Raw genomic sequence first — 17,300 nt, forward strand, 5'->3', positions numbered from 1 at the left:
TATAAATTCATCAGCATTATCAAGACGAATTGTCTTAAATGCATAATCTGAAAATTGTGCTCTTAATCTTAATATTTAAGCCAACAACCTCGCAAATGCCAGGTTGCGAGTCGATAATAAGCACACATGTGACCATCTTATATATGCATCTATTAAATCCATATAATATTTAAATGGTCCATATGCTGGATGAATGAGCCCACATATATCATCCTGTATACCTTCCAGAAATATTGGGGATTCAATCCCAACTTTAGTTACTGATGGACTAGTAATAAATTTACCTTGAGAACATGCAACACAAGAGAATTCCTTAAACTGAAGAATCTTCTGATTCTTCAATACACGTCCATGTAAATTCTCAATTATTTTGCTCATCATATTAGAATCGGTATGGCCCAACTGGTCATGCCAAATAATAAAATCATTTGGATTAGTAAACTTTTAGTTTACTATGGCATGTATTTCAATCCTGCTAATATTTGTGTAGTACAAGCCGGAGAAAAGAGCGAGTAACTTTTCAAGCACATATTTCTTACTCGACTTTATTATAGTAATATAATGATATTCAATCTTATCATCATTTGTAGCCTCAACGTGATATCCATTTTGGCGAATATCTTTGAAACTTAGTAACTTTGAGACATACTACAATATAATTCTTCATTAATAGTCAAATTTGTTCCTCCGGGTAGTAATAAATTTGCTCTTTCAAAGGCTTCAATTAATCTTGTTGTAATGACCCGATAGGTCATCTTATGTTTTGAAACCTAATACTATGATCTGAAGCCTTAAAATCTCATCTTTACCCTCTTCGAGTTGCGTGCACGGTCTGGGCGTATTTCCGGAAAGCTTTTATGTTAAAAACTGTGAAAAATATGAAATTTTACTTTGAAAACCATTAGAGTTGACTTTGGTCAACGTTTTGAGTAAACGGACCCGGATATATATTTTGACGGTCTCGGTAGGTCTGTATCGTAATTTGGGACCTGGACGTATGCCCGAAATCGAATACCGAGGTCCCTAGCTCGAGATATGGAATTTTGATGAAAAATTAAAAGTTTGAAAGTTTAATGATTTTAAGAATTGAATGTTATTTGGTTTTGTTGATACCGAATCCGTATTTTGGTTTCAGAGCTCGGTACAGGTCCACTATAATATTTATGACTTGTCTACCGAATTTGGTGAGAAACGGAGTTGATTTGACGTGATTCGGACGTTCGGTTGTGAAAATAGAAGTTTTAAAGTTTTCTTGAAAATTTCATCTGATTTGGTGTCTGATTCGTAGTTCTAAGTATTATTTTGACGATTTGATCGAGTGAGCAAGTTCGTATGATGTTTTAGGACTTGTGTGCATATTTGGTTTGGAGCCCCGAGGGCTCGGGTGAGTTTCGAATAGGCTGCGGGATGATTTGAACTTAGAAAATCTGGTTTTTTGTGCTTCAACTGATATCTAGTGTGTTCTTCTTCGCGTTCGCGAAGGTACTCTTGAGAGCGCAAAGAGTAAACTGGGGCAGGGTGATTTTCTTAATCGCGAACGCGGTAGCTGGGTCGCGAACGCGAAGCAATGGGGGCCTTACCCTTCGCGAACGCGAAGCTTTAGGGACCTGGGGGAGGGGTCAGTCATTCTTCTACGCGAACGTGAGCATGGGCTCGTGAACGCGAAGGCCATGGGGAGCAGCCTTCGCGAATGCAAAGGAGGACTCGCGAATGCGAAATCCACTTAGGCTGCTGCTCATCACGAATGCGGCAGGCCCTTCGCGAACGCGAAGAAGGCCTGATGCTTGTGATTTAAAACAGAACAGTAGCGGGATTTTTCCCAAAATTTCATAACCCTTCCATTAGAACTCGGCCTAGGAGCGATTTTGAAGGGAAAACTCAACATCAATTCATAGGTTTGTACTCTTTAACTCATTTTCTTCCATTTCTAATATCACCTATTAAATTTCTAGCCCTAATCTTTGTTCTTTCATGGTAGAAAACTAAGGATTTAGGAAGATTGGGGAGGGGGGGGGGTTGCAAATTTGGGATTTAGACCTCAATTTGGGATCGGATTCTGAAACTAATTATATAATCGAGCTCGGGGGTGAACGGGTAAATGGATTTTGGTCTGAACCTCGGCGTTTTGACCAAGCAGGCCAGGGGTCGATTTTTTACTTTTTGGGGAAAAGTTTGGAGGATCTAAATTTATGTTATGTAATTGATTTCTTTAGAAATATTTGATATTATTGAGTCGTTTATGAATAGATACGATTGGTTTGGAGGTGGATTCTAGAGGGAAAATCGGTAATTGAGCATTGAGTGGCCTTTGGAGCGAGATAAGTGTTGTGTCTAACATTGAGTTGACGGAATAGGACTTGTTTGTCTATTTGCTACATGTTTAAATGTTGGGGAACAACGTATATGTGAGGTGACGAGTACTTATGCGTTGTAGTCGGGTTAAAGCATGCGGGCGGGGCTTGGTTTCTTACAATTATAGCTTCATTTGTTCATGTTATAAATGCTTAGACTAGTATTGTTAAATTTATCGTTCTTATCATGTTTACGGATCTTCTGGTGATAATTGAGTATTGATTCCGAAGTTGAGGTTGTTATTGTGGAACCAAATGTAAACGAAGGTCTGTACTTGTTATTCTATCTCCATGTTGTTATTTGTTCATTATATTATGGTAAGGGAGAGTGTTAATGCACGAAGGGTGATATCGTGCCATATTGTGAATGTTAATGCACGAAGGGTGATGTCATGCTATATTGTGAGTGTTAATGCACGAAGGGTGATGTCGTGCCATGTTGTGAGTGTTAATACACGAAGGGTGATGCCGTGCCATATTATGAGTGTTAATGCACGAAGGGTGATGTCGTGCCACGTTATGAGAGCTAATGCACGAAGAGTGATGTCGTGTTGTATCTATTGATTTACATTGTGAGGCTGAGAGTAAAAGCACGAAGGGTGATGCCGTGCAATTTTCTTCATTGTGTTTAGTTGTTTTCACTGGTTAAAAGCATGTCGACTGTTCTGGTTATCATTTTCAATGTATCTTCTATATCCTATGCCCCTTTAGTATGACCCCCTCCCAATAGTACATGTTTAGCTATTATTGTGGTTTTCTTGTACATATAATGTTATCTGCACATGTTTGTTATGTGGGTGTCTTGTCATAGCCTCGTCACTATTTCGTCGAGGTTAGGCTCGACACTTACCAGTACATGGGGTCGGTTGTACTGATACTGTACTTTGCACTTCCTGTGCAGATTTTGGTATTGGTCCCAGCTGATCGAGAAGCGTAGCAGCTCGAACTGGTTCATCGGAGACTCAAGGTAGATCTGTTGGCGTTCGCAGACCTTGAAGTCCCCGTCTATCTTTTCAGTTTTCTTTTTACTGTTTCTTTGGTTCAAACAGTTATATTTTTTCAGACTTTTACTTGTAGTAAAATTCTAGAAGTTCGTGAATTGTGACTCCAGATCCGTGTAGTAGTATTGTATATATTGAGGTTGCTATAAATTTTCGCACTTATTTTAACTCGTTATAGCTTAGTTGTTGTTATTTACTTAAATGTATAAGAATTGACTTGATGAATTCTCTAGCGTTGGCTTGCTTAGCAAGTGAAATGTTAGGCGCCATCACGGTCCCGACGGTGGGAATTTCGAGTCATGACACTTGTATTACTAGATATTGTACTAACATTGGCTTCTTTCATCACCAAATAAGAGAAATATCTCTTTTCTCTTAAAATAGTATGTGTTGTAGCACTATCCAAAAGACATATATCATCTTTATTGATCTTAGATCTAATTGAAGAGGGAGGAATTTCCATATTATGAAGGATATATGAAAATAAACCTTAAAATGATAATGAAAATGATTAGAGCTTCATGCTCATAACGTGTTATGAAATAAAAATAATATAGCAAGAACTGCGTAATTAACTAGAACTTAACATGAGAAGAGAATACTAATATTATAAGCGAGATTTCTTGTATTTTCCACTGTATCGAATAGGTTCATCATTGAGCATATTTATAGAAATATTTTGTTGTTACAAAACCAATCCAAAACCTGTTATGAATACAAAACTATTCTGAAACCTCCACTTGCAGGATTTATAACAGATCATTTTATTATGTCTTTTTAAATATGGGAATGATAACGCTTCGTTCAATATTTTAGTGAGAAGAAAGTCTAACTTTTCATTAGCCTAATGAATTATTTATGATTTGTTATAAAAATTATTAAATCATAAAAATATTTTTAGATTATTATAAATTATTTTCGATCCAATTAAAAGAAAAACATCTCACGGAGCTCCAATTAGAAGAGTTTGAGTGAAATAAATATGTCTGGTACAACACAAATATGAACAATCAAAAAGATATTCACTCAAACAAATAAGAAGATACTATTATTTTCTTTTTATTTGTTTCAACTTCCAAACAACAAATCAGTAGAGAAAAGAAAGCGCGCGCGCGCGCACACTATAATAGAATAGTCGTTTTTCGTTCCTGGAAATGTAAACCCTTGGTACCCATTTCCCCCGAGTCCTGAAGAAGCTACTACGCGATGAAGGACTAAACATAGAATGAAGAAACATTGTATGTTGAAACCTCTATCAACAACCCTAATCCAAATATCCCACGCTCCGATCACCTCTTTCACTACGCGCCGCCGCGCCCTCTCTTCCTCTTCCTCTTCCTCTTCCTCTTCCTTCGCGCTCAAGAATGTTACCAAATCGAACTTCGAATCAGCTCTCAATGACCTACGAGGTCTTGTACGCGACGCCGATTTCGTCGCCGTCGATTTGGAAATGACCGGAGTAACCAGCGCTCCTTGGAGAGATTCCTTCGACTTCGACCGATATGATATTCGTTACCTCAAAGTTAAGGACTCCGCCGAGAAGTTCGCCGTCGTTCAGTTCGGCGTTTGTCCTTTCCGTTGGGACTCTCACAAGCAATCCTTTCTCGCGCATCCGTAAGTCTTCGTTCTTTCATTTCTATTAAGTTAATTACAATTGTTATGATATGCATTAATTGGTAAACTAACAGACATTGTAACTAACGCTATAGTGATAGTCACCGGTGACCCAGTATTCTGTACAAGCGAGTCCATCAAAAATCACGGTAATCAATTGTATAAGTGCAGCGGTAAACTAAATTTGTGCACTGCTCTTTTTTTTCATCAAGTCACTTCAAAATGAAGTCATTTTTTTCAAAAGGTAGGGGGAAATTTTTAAAAAATAACAAAGAAAATTTCGTCCATTAATTTGTTTAGACATTTATCTATATAAATTAACAAATTCAGAAATTTAGCAATTTTAACCAAAAAGTATTTAATCTACTTAAAAATTGTACTATAAATTTAAGAAAATTAACATAGAAAGTTGTTGCAAACAAAAAACATGAAAAAAAGATTAATGAACTAAACTAATTTATACAAATTATTAAAGAAAAAGATATTTTACACCAAACTAAAGCTTTGAATATAAAACAATTTCAATATAAACTAAACTAAACTAAACTAAATTAAAAGATTACAAGTAATTTCGATAACGTACTAGAACAAAAATTCACTTTGTAGATAGAATTAAATTTTTCTTAAGGAGTTTAATAAAAATAGAATTTATTGGATTTAAATAAAAAAAGAATCATAAAGCGATGTAAGAAAACAAAGACAAAATAGGAAACAATAGGCAAAATAATATATACGTTCAGCAAAAAGGCCATAGTTAGTTCATTGCATTAGGAGCGGTTCGAACTTGAGACCTCGGGCTTACTTTGAACCCACTTTGCCACTGCTCTACGGCTTCTATTAGTGTCAAGCGGGTTCAAGTATTATAATATTTATTAGATTTATAATTTTCTTATGAAATTCCAAGGTAAAAATAATTAATTTTTCCAACGAAGCGGGTTCAACTGAACCCCCTTCCTACAAGGTGGGTCCCCCCTGGTGATAGTGTATATTACTTGAATGCTTTGATTTTTTTGTGAGTGTTTTTCAGTATCTTCAGAATGCAAAGTTTGTTTCTTTGAATGATAAAAGATAATGTATTTTATTAAAATATCCTCTAAGCTAGTGATTCAAAAAAGTAGCTACTCGTTTGTTTCATTTGCTTTTGGTGAAATGCAAGGTTTGTTTCTTTTGCTTTTGGTGAAATATAGATTATCACCTAATTGAGCAGCGACCTACTTTGTTTGACTTAGAGATGTTGCATATTGCACTTTCTATATCAATTCAGCTCTATTTGGGCTCACATTGCGATACTGGTAAATCATACTTGTTTCTTAAAAGAAGGAAAGAGAGAAAAACATGTTCTTTTAAGGGGAAAAAGCAGCGTATATTGTCTTCATCAGTTAATATTATATTCCACCTCTCAGATCTGCTGCTTTGATTTCTCTTTGGCAGACATAACTTTTATATATTCCCACGGCAAGAAATCCCTGGTAGCAACCAATCCTATGAGTTCCTTTGCCAGACAGCCTCACTTGATTTCCTGGCAAAATACCAGTTTGATTTCAATGTGTGCATACGTGAAGGTAATTCCTTAACACCTTGTTTTCTTCTCTTGGACAACTTAATGAGATTATAGCACGTTTTGCGATTCGGAAACTTTATATTAACTGCTAGTGCCAGCCTTGTTCAAAATATATTGATCTGCATCGGCTTTTCTGAGTCATATGAGGTGAGTCACACGAGTTACACAAGGATAGTTGGAACATTAGTTTACTGACTTGAACCTATACCTTTCTCGGCCTTTGGCTAAGATCAAATGTACTGACTGAAGTTGCGGAAGTGATCCTGAGTTTTTTAGTATACAAAATCATACTAGGTTTTTTGCTGTCTTTTGGCTTTTAACTTTATCAACTTACTAGATTTTCATTGGATGGAATTTGAAAGAAAGGTTTAAACTTAAACCATGAAATCATGAATACCAGCAAACCCATGTCAAGTTTTTTAAATGTTAGCGTTAATTTGTATTATACACAGCAGAACAACGTATAGAATTCATTTATTGGAATAAAGTTCCTGCGATGCATCCAGCATCATGATACGTTCTTTTAAAAGTTTGTGACAGAACGTAAGGACTGCGAACTTAAGAGTTGTCTATTGAGATATTAGTTCCTAACTCCACACCACCCCCATCCCACCCCCACATTATATAAGTAGTTTGACTTACCTATGATGGGCTGTCTCTTTGAGTCACATTGTTTTTCTCTTGCAATTTGGATACATTATGTTACATCTTGCACTGGAAGCATTCTATAGAATTGGCTTTATCAAATAGAACGTTTTACATTTTAGTCTCTTTGCTACCACTGTAAGTGGTAGGCTGCAAATATCGTTAGTTTCATCTCCAAGTAGGTGAACTGATGTGCTGTCAAACATAGATGGTTTTGGTTGGTGAGCTGTTATACTTTGTTAAGTTTGGATTTTAAATTTTCAGAGACTTAGTCACTGTTTAGATTTATATTAGAGTTATGCACCCAGTGAATTTCTTTTTAGCTAGCTCAGTTATCTCTTCATTGCTTTCATTTTTGAGATTTTACACTTCTATTGTAATCTCAGGAGTCTCTTATTTATCCAGAAGCCAAGAAGAGGAAGCACTGGAACGTATAAGTTCAACATTCATGGATGAATCATCGGATTCCGTGTATGGCTTGAGAGAAGATGCAGAGTTTCCATTGATTAGGATGGCAGATGTTCTATTTGCTGAAAGAATGAAGAACACAATAAGGGAATGGCATGCTAGTTTGTTAAGTAAGGGAAGCAGTAGCTCTGAAATTAAACAAATGTCAACTGATCCAAACCAGAGATTTCAAATGGTTTTCTTCAAGACCCGTCCAGCCCTTGCCCTTAGTGGGTTTACTTCTCGCCAGCTAAGGGTGATTAAAGCGGTAACAAGCTCTTCTCTTCCATTTCATTCTTTTCTTTTTGTACTAGGATCAACTTATGATGTGAGACTGTGAGAGCATCTTCTTTTTTCCAATGTTATCTAGTGTTTGTTTTTTGTCTAAAAGTTTGTATAAGAGGATGCATTCTTTTTATTTAATAGTATCAGTTATACCTTTTCTTTGTTCCTCGGCAATTCCCCAGAAATGAGAGGAGTGCTAAAGTATATAGTTATACTTATTGATATGCTATTGTTCTCTGATGATGATTGACTTTGTGAATTGGAAAATCCAGGTCACTAAAAAGCATTTCAAAGATCTATCCTATATCAGAGTAGCTGGCGAAGCAACATCTCCGCAGCAATTGATTGTCTATACAGATTCCAATGATGACAAGGATCTACTGATGGTAAGGTCTAACGGCTTTGATTCATAAAGAAAGTTCTTGTTGAAACATCACATGATATGTACATATTGATTACATTTGTGACCATTGCGGTACGTTCCAGTTTTTTAAAGTCTATAAGTACTAGTTATAAACCTTCTTTGTTTAGTAGCTGTTATTATTGGTATCATTTTTGCCAATATGAGGATCTATTCTCTTTATTAACTATTTATGATAATTTATCTAAATGGGATGAGTAATTAAGTGAAAACCTGTGAGTAAATAATGTTTGAGTTCCATTTCCCGAAAGAGTTCTTTAAAATCACCTTGGATTAAGATAAAGCGTATAACGATGAGAGAAAGAAAATAAGTGATTCCTTGTCTGATCAGTACCTTGACTGTGTCTCATCATATCTATTCATGTCTTAACATCAAGTAGAAAGAGGTGAAGGAAGGCCTTCGTAAAGAAGCAGAAATAAAGGTCAAATCTGCTGTTGGATTTCGACATGTTATTGATCTTCTTTCCTCGGAGCGGAAGTTGATTGTCGGACACAATTGCTTTCTTGGTAAATAAATCCTCTTCAGTTTATGGGAAAGCTACTTTTTCTATTGCAAATTTTGCTTAACACTTATATACAATCAATGCAGATATGGCGCATATATACAGTAAATTCATTGGTCCACTACCTTTGACCGTGGAGGACTATGTGTCTTCCATTCAGAAGTACTTTCCTTGCATAATTGACACCAAAATACTCTTGAATGCAAACGGTGTTTTTCAACAGAGAGTGAATAAAAGCAGCACATCACTATCCAGAGCGTTTGTCTCTATCTGTCCTCAAATTGCATTAGGTGTCAAAACTTCTGGTTTGGCTGATAGACCGTGTGTAGAGGTGGAGGTTCAAGTTGATGAAAACAGGTTTACTACCAATTTTACTCAACTCTTGGTACTGAATCAACATGATGCTCTTTTGTTACTTTATATGTGCTTACCATGTGCCTGGATGTTTCTAGCTTGACCATTGATTTTGATTTACATCTTTTACACTATCTTTCTTTAGCTCCTGCATGCATTTGACTCTGTGATGTTTCACTTGACCATTGATTTGCATCAAGGATTATGAACTGTGTTTGCTTTGCCTCTTTGGTATATTTCCTTAGCTTGTGAAGAAAATTTCTCTTCTTTCAACACCCCTGTTGCTTAAATCTATTGCTCTGTATCTCAATTTATAAGATCAGAATGATTTATGTGAATAATCCCTATCTCTAATTTAAGTTAATTTGCAGATTCTTGAACTGGAACTCAGGGGCCAAGCATGAAGCTGGCTATGATGCATTTATGACTGGATGCATTTTTGCACAGGCGTGCAATCATCTAGGCATTGATTTCACCCTCCATGTGCTTGCTGGAGGTTTACCCAAGCAGACAAAGCTTCAGAATTATATCAATCGCCTTTACCTTAGCTGGGTTAGTGGAGACATCATTGATCTAAGTACTGGGAAATGTACAACAGACACCTCAGCTTCTAGTAACCTCAAAAGTCGGTACCAGGAGATTTCATTTCCTAGCATCGTTTTGTTGTGGGGATTACCATCTAAACTAAAAGCAAGGGAGATCAAAGCTTGTATAGTAAAAGTCTTTGGCCCAAATTCTATTTCCTCTATCTACCATTTGGATGAAAGCGCCGTCTTTATTCAGTTTAGCAAGCCAGAAATGGTTTCTAAGTTTCTGGAAATAAAGGAAACTCTAAGTAAGAACAGCGATCCAATTTCAGTGTTGCATCCTCTTTCGGATATTCTGAACGCCGACTGCACTCACGCAGCTAACTATGATGTGTATCAACAAATATGCAGTTCACCCATCTCAAAGAAATTATTTGCAGATCAGGCTGAAGCTGTTGGTATCAAACACAAAACAGCATCATCCAGGGCAGAAGGGAAAAAAAAGGGAAACCAGGTATTTGGCAAAGAAAACGAAGTTAGGGTGTTTGATAAGAAAGTAGATGATATGATGAGTTCATCGTATGGTTATTCTGAAACGGATAGATCTGCCGATTCTTTTCATCTAGATGAAGCTCTGGCAAGCAAATAGATTGTTTTCGTAAATTTTTAGGCCCAAATTCATGTATATCTAGATCATTGTTGGCCAGATGTAGAGATCTGTTTTTCCGGATCCCTACAGCTTCATAGTGCTGTATTTTTGCTGATAAATTCTGTAACATAATAGTGAGGTTGTAATGTAGATGTTGAAGAGCTACCTGTTAAGAAAAAAGCGATATTATCAAAAAAGCTAAAGATCAATTTGTCATTTTAATGCTTCTTCATGAGCAGATATCAATCTATTTGCCACTTCATTTATCTTGGGCCTTTACAGTTTTGTAGTAACAATGTGTGTGCCAAACACTATAGTAATAACACAAATTCTGCTTGAAAGTCATATAAATCTAAAGAGATACTATAAGAATCTTTTAATGCTATCATGTAACAGTATTATAATCTATATTGTTCCTAAAAATGTTAAAAATAACAAACATCAAATACTGGAGTGCTAAATAATAGCTCCTAGAATTGATTTAACTAAACTTTGGTGCATGCATTGGGTAAATATTTTTTCCATTATCCAGCCCCACCCACCCACACACACACGTAAAGGAAAAGTCATATATAGGATAATGCTTAGTGTATAGTTTTTGAAAATGTTGAGTGCAATATTTCTTCTTTTTTGAGGACAAGACATTAGTAGTCGTAACTTGTATGTTCAATTTCTTAGGCCTTCTATTCTTGGTCAGATCGCCAACTATCTATAATTCGGGGTACTGAAATTTTTTATTTCAACTTTCAATTTTCAAATTCAAGCGAGGAAAAAAATATTAGGTGATACTTTCCATTCGTTCAAAACTTAATGGATAGAATTATTTGGTACATGTGTTGGCAGAATGTAGAAGGTAACATATACTCCATGGAATTAATCAAGATGCGTGTAAGTTGATCCGGGCACCATAATTATAAAAAAAATATTTTCTTTTCAACTTTAAGCAAGTATAGTCCAAACCCCTGCTAACTCTGTTTCATAATGTTCAGTCCTCGGATGCTTGAGTATCAAACGAAGTCATTATCTTAAAACCAGAAATAGCTAAGCATGACATCAATTGTGGCTTTGAAGGTTCATTATCATGAACACTTATTCCACGTAAATTCAGTATAATAGAGGTTACTTCTGTCCAATGCTATAGATGTAATAAATATACATGAAAAGGAACTTCCCTTCTCTTTGCCTTTTTTTTAGCTGATTCTCATTTCTCTATATCCAACGGAACATCCAAATATTACCCCAACACAGAATTAAAGTTCTCTGACCCCACCCACCTCTTACAGTCTTCTCATTTTCTCTATAAAAATTTGTTATATGTGATGTAATTCATCATCTTCATGCCCCTCATTTCTTTCTAGCTACTGCTACTAAGCTTATTCTCTTTTAGTCCAAGAGTTTGTCATCAACTCTTGTTTATTTATTTTTTTGAATCATTCCAGAAAACCAACATCATTTCTCATGCAAGAAAATAAACTAAATGTTTATATACTGTTTGTTTTGTCAGTGGATATATCAGTTCAGATCATGCTTATAATTTTGGCTTGACAGAATAGAAGGAATGTGAAAAGATTAATCTTTGAGGAATTCTGTTGACAGAAGAGAGAGAGCACAATCTGTCATGAGCAAAATGATGATGTTGCTGTTTGTTGGAATGTGCTCTCTCTTCTTCTGCCAATCGGAACTTAAATATCCTTTTCGGATCCTCAACAAAGATTAACACATTTCACATTCATAATGAACATAATCTAATGTGCTAAGAAATTAGCCAAGAGTGAAAAACATTTCCGGTTGTTCACATCAAACTAGAAGGGCTTTGTTAAATCCTACTACAACACAAGCCAGAAGTCATTACTGTATTGCTGTTAAATGTTCTGTTTCTAGAGAGTAGATACATACATGTTCTGTAAATTAAATGGACGTGAACTTACATTACACTACACAAAAAACGTTACAAGTCTTTATTAGTGTAGCATTGGTAAAGGATGTTCTAGTAATGCTGAATAAGGATGTTGCTGAAGTTTTATTCAGTTTCAAGCCTTCATTTCTAGTTAATAGGCAAACTGAAGATATTATCTTATTTTGGTCCAAGCACTGTTGCATAGTTTTCTTTGTTCAGCATATTGACTTGCTCAAAGTCCCAATAGGTACATAGCTGAAAAGACATCTAGTTTGAGGAGTAATGCAAGTTTGTATGGTCGTTTATGGACAACTCAACCTGCAAGCTTATAACAGCGTATTTCTGTATCAATTTTGCTTTTAAGCACATTTATTTGACCCTTCAGCAATTACACTGTAAATACTTTTTATACAAAGGAAGAGCGATTTTCAACTTGTGCATAATTGCTGTCTGACTCTTGAGGAGATAGATACAATTGAAGAGAAACAAGTTTTAATATTTCATATGTCCAGTATATCTTCTGAACCAAAAGATCGATGTTAACATGGCATACTCTGGTAAACAATGATGAACTGAAAGTCATTACAATAATGAGAGGTCATGTGATCAAAATTTAGCTTTGCTTATTGAGTATTTTATTATACTAAAAATTGTATAAAAGGAGGATGCCTTAAACTTTCCAAGCCATTGCAAGTACACAAACCAAATGTCATCCAAATACTAACAAGAAATCATTCTTCATCTGTCCAGCATAATCTTGAAGAACTCACTATTACATGAACAACTCTTCTCAGAATAAGCAGATATTTTCAAACATTTTTTTCGGCTAGTTCTACTTTCATAACTACTGTTAGCAGTAAAAAGGGAAAAAAAGAAGAAGGTGCAGAAGATGAAAGAAATGGCATGTCAATCAGATTAGATTGAACAACTGAAAAAGTTAAGGAAAAGGGACAAGAGCATATGAGTTCAATATATTGGCTTTGAACTCAGCTAGTTAGCTTCCCTCATGTCAAACATAGTGAAAACTATAGTATATATCAGCTCTCATTAAAATCGGACATCAAAAAAATGAAAGAATTTCTAGCTATATATTGCAGAAACTTCACAAGACATTTACTTCAATCTACTCTGATTTCAAACTCAGGTTCTGGTGCTGCCTCATTGTCTTCGTCGTCTGAGAAAATGTCATTAATACTGAAAGGCAGACTAGTGGAGAAAGTTAGCGTCGGTTTCACTTTCGGAACAAAGATAGGCTCAGCTTCATTGTTGAGGATCTGAAATACTCTTCTCATACAAGGTCTTTCCATACTATCAGGATTTGCACAGCTTAAACCAACAAGTAGCAGCTTTCTCATCTCTTCCTCTTTGAAGTCACCATTTAGCCTATTGTCGGCTGCTTCAATTATCCTACCTTCAGAGTATAGCCTCCAAACCCAATCAACCAAATTCACCATTTCATGACCACTCCCTTCTCCCTCTATTGGCCTCCTCCCACAAGCCACTTCTAGTATAACCACGCCATAGCTGAAAACATCAGTTTTCTCGGTTGCCTTTCCATATTGAAGGTACTCAGGCGCAAGGTATCCCATTGTTCCAGCTGTAAGAGTCGAGACCGGACTCTTGTCATGATCCATAAGTCTTGCCAACCCAAAATCGCCAAGCCTCGCGTTGTAGCTGACATCAAGCATAATATTGCTGGCTTTTATATCTCTGTGAATCACTTGCTGCTCACATTCTTGATGCAAATAAGTCAGAACAGAGGCCAAACCAACAGCTATATTATACCTATAAGGCCATTTCAATGGATTCCCATTCTCAGATTCTTGGTATAGTACCTTATCAAGACTCCCATTAGGCATAAAGTCATAGACAAGAAGTAATTCTCCCTTCTCAATGCACCACCCCTGCAACTGAACTAAATTCTTGTGCCTTAAACATGCTATGATCGACAATTCAGCCCCGAACTCAGTTTTACTTTCGTGGCTGTGTTTAGATCTTTTCACTGCAGCGATAGAGCTCGAATCCATGAAAAAGGCCTTGTAAACAGTACCAAAGGCGCCATTGCCTATGATCCTACTTGAATGAAATCCTCTTGTAGCTGACCTCAGTTCCTTGTAGCTAAACTGCCTTGGTCCAGTAACAAGCTCAGCTGTCAAATTCTTCTCTGTGTTAAGGCCCCTCCATTTCTTGAAAGAAATCCAACCAAAAGCTACAAGAACAGCACAAAAGAAAGCTGGACCAGCAATTCCAAGACCCAAACCTAACCTCTTATGATGTTTATTGTCAGAATCTTCCTGAATAGTAGGGGGTTTCACTAACACAGAATTATCAGACACATTATGGGGATAATGCCTTGGCCTCATAGGACTAAATCCAAAAGTTTGAAAACTCCAATTCTCAATACAATGCAATTCAGTGCTTCCCTCAGTAGAAGCAGCAAACCCCACATACATAAACTCCTTTAGATAATCAGACAGGTCAATATCCACAGTCAAGAGTGGTTTTTTAGGCTTGGAACTTGAGTAACTCAAGAACACAAACAGCTGCTTTTCCTCACTCTTGTAATCAATCCAAGAAGTAATCAAATTCCTACTTTTGAGATCAACACCAGCCAACTTTACATTAGCAGTCTTGATTGAGATAAGGCTATCTATATCAAGACCTACATGGTTATCATCAGGATCATTAAAGTGTAAATCTTGCCTAGTGTCAAACTCAACAGCAACAAACTTGTTCTTGGTCAATTGTGATGAATTAACCAGACCCAAGAAACCACCAGGACTACCTAAAGTCTGATTATCAGGTGAAAGGAAAAAAGCCAAACCATCTCCAAATGAAGATGGATTGATGTTATTGACTGAAAAAGCAAATCTTGTGGAAAAAGAAACTGTCTTTTTGGATTCTGGATCAAAGAATGAAATGGGGTTGTTGTAAATGAGAGAACCAGAGCTTGAAGATGGAACTTGAAGCTCTCTTGTTAGACCCACAACCCCATTTCTGAGATAAGAATCTCCAAGAAGTGTGAAATTTCTCAGTGTAAAAGATTGCAAATCAAAGCTGCAATTTTGTGATGATACCAATAGTGCACAGTACAAGAAGCTGAAGAAAATGGAGCAAGAAAAAAGCTTACTCATTGTTGACAACTGAAATAAAATCCAAGTGTTATGAAGAATTACAGGAAATCTTGAATTTACACATATTGGGGTTAAGAGAAGATAGGAGAAAAAGTGATGAGGTAGTGGAGATGGTGGGAATCTGAATGGGAAAATGGGGTATAAACGGTTAAGAAAATAGGCGCCTTTGGTCGGTTCTCTTAAGTTTGAAGAAAGAAGGAAAGAGTTTAATGAAACAAATATTAAAAAGTAAGAAAGAGAAAATGAATGAAGAATATAAAAGAGAAGAATATAATAGAGCTTACTATAATAAGTGTATAACGGTAATATAGGTAAAGCGGACGAATTTTGGGAGTGAGGGGTCCCTACTGCATATCTAGGATTTAGATATGTTTGTAATTATGGTATAGAGACGACCCAGTTGTATTTACTCGATGTGAATCTATAAGGTCCCACTTATCTCTATCATTGGGACTTAATGAAATTCAAAACAAGCCGTTAGTTTGACCAATTCGTGCATGTTTTTTTGGCTGTATAAATAAAATAAATAAAAGAAATTATGGAAAGAATAATTGTACTTCCTATACACCTATATTCTCTTAGTAGATTGCTACCATATTTTCTCGAATTACTTATCATGAGTTCATCTCTTTAAGGAAAACGAAAAGTATTTTGAATCGGTCAAGAAGCTTTATTTTTCTGAATTATTGTTAACTTTTACGGCTAAACTTTCAAAGACAATCTTTCTTTAGAGATGAAAGAAGGGCATGAACTTTTTGCATGTTGTATGTTTACTTTGTTTAAAATATTTTCAATCGTTTTAGTAGACGGCGATAGAATTGTTAGAACGGATATTCAAAGAACAGAATCGAGGTATATTGTTGAACAAATGTAATTCGCGATAGAATTGTTAGAACATGTATTCAAAGGACAAAATCGAGGTAGTGTTGAACAAATGTAATTGTTGAGTACTATTGCAATAAATTCAATGGCGTCAGTTATAGTGATCCAGCAAAGTGAAAAAAAATGCTCGCTCCTCAATTTTTGTGAAAGTTTAACTTCTAATTTCTTTTGCAAATGAGTTGCTTTAATTTAACACTAATGTGTCATAAAGTCATGCGCCTTAATAGGGCTAGAATATTTAGCCAATTGATACAGTTTACTATTTTACTTATAAGCATTATTTACTACTGTTTTGTTTTATAGTAATTGATTTATTAGCAGAATTATAATGAATTTATTAGCAGATAAACTTAACAGATGTTAATATGGGTGAACTCAATGGGTAGAAGCAATCAAACTCACAATCCTCGAATAGCACAGTAAAAGGTGATGAAACCTTAGAAAGTTGTGTCAGAGAATCACCAAAAGGGAACAATGGCCTCGATAATCAACAATGACACTGAATACCATGTGATTATTGAATCGACTTTCCAATTAGTTTAATCTAAAGAGTCTATAATACTACACTCATAGAGCCGTTGGAGCTCAATAAAAAAATCACATTTGATTCTGCAAAAATTAAAACACAATTGGAGACACTTCCATTGAGCTCTTGCACCAAATTTTGGGATGAAATGATTTCACTTTATTGATAACAACTTTGTAACTAGGGTGTGCCCACTGAGCACCCCACAATATTTCCACTTTCCGACCAAAAATATTATGTAAGGAGCGTTACTGAACAACACAAGTTGGAACTGAACCAAAGTAAATTCTTCCACTAATAAACTGAGCAAATTACAAACACTAATTGAACGTATTAAACTGGAATCAACGGACTTTTTAACACAATTCCCTAGCTAATTTTGCCTATTCTACTGCTCTTTAACTACTTTACCTCACCCAATTCACGCTTACGTGCTCCTAACCCGGGTTCCACACATTATTTACTAACTTCCCAAATGTGTCATCCGCTGTGATTTCTTTGGC

At 35.9% G+C, this 17,300-nt stretch overlaps 2 protein-coding genes across 3 annotated transcripts; one reads left to right on the plus strand and one right to left on the minus strand.

Annotated features, from left to right (window-relative positions):
- The first annotated feature begins 4,341 nt into the window (after nucleotides 1–4,341).
- Nucleotides 4,342–10,580, plus strand: LOC107804188 (poly(A)-specific ribonuclease PARN-like). Of its 2 annotated transcripts, XM_016628031.2 has the most exons (7): nucleotides 4,342–4,966; nucleotides 6,398–6,528; nucleotides 7,559–7,887; nucleotides 8,177–8,290; nucleotides 8,706–8,832; nucleotides 8,915–9,185; nucleotides 9,554–10,580. In XM_016628031.2, exons 1-7 carry the CDS (start codon nucleotides 4,578–4,580, stop codon nucleotides 10,356–10,358), a joined length of 2,166 nt encoding a protein of 721 aa, XP_016483517.2. In that variant the 5' UTR covers nucleotides 4,342–4,577; the 3' UTR covers nucleotides 10,359–10,580. The 2 variants fall into 2 exon arrangements, with proteins under 2 accessions (XP_016483517.2, XP_075090784.1); XM_075234683.1 differs by lacking the exon at nucleotides 6,398–6,528 and having other exon boundaries at nucleotides 4,409–4,966; nucleotides 7,578–7,887.
- A 2,689-nt stretch (nucleotides 10,581–13,269) lies between these two features.
- On the minus strand, nucleotides 13,270–15,627 carry LOC107804184 (putative L-type lectin-domain containing receptor kinase S.7). The gene has a single exon (XM_016628028.2). It carries the CDS (start codon nucleotides 15,387–15,389, stop codon nucleotides 13,374–13,376), a length of 2,016 nt encoding a protein of 671 aa, XP_016483514.2. The 5' UTR covers nucleotides 15,390–15,627; the 3' UTR covers nucleotides 13,270–13,373.
- Between the last annotated feature and the right edge of the window lie 1,673 nt (nucleotides 15,628–17,300).

The sequence above is a fragment of the Nicotiana tabacum genome, chromosome 2, assembly GCF_000715075.1.
Source record: "Nicotiana tabacum cultivar K326 chromosome 2, ASM71507v2, whole genome shotgun sequence".
NCBI lineage: Eukaryota > Viridiplantae > Streptophyta > Magnoliopsida > Solanales > Solanaceae > Nicotiana > Nicotiana tabacum.

Bases quoted from the DNA above. Each gene is read 5' to 3' on its own strand.
- LOC107804188 (XM_016628031.2), top strand. From the start codon at position 4,578: ATGAAGAAACATTGTATGTTGAAACCTCTATCAACAACCCTAATCCAA. The intron at 4,967-6,397 runs GTAAGTCTTCGT...TCTCTTTGGCAG, and splicing joins CAATCCTTTCTCGCGCATCC to ACATAACTTTTATATATTCC. The intron at 8,291-8,705 runs GTAAGGTCTAAC...AACATCAAGTAG, and splicing joins ATGACAAGGATCTACTGATG to AAAGAGGTGAAGGAAGGCCT.
- LOC107804184 (XM_016628028.2), bottom strand. From the start codon at position 15,389: ATGAGTAAGCTTTTTTCTTGCTCCATTTTCTTCAGCTTCTTGTACTGT.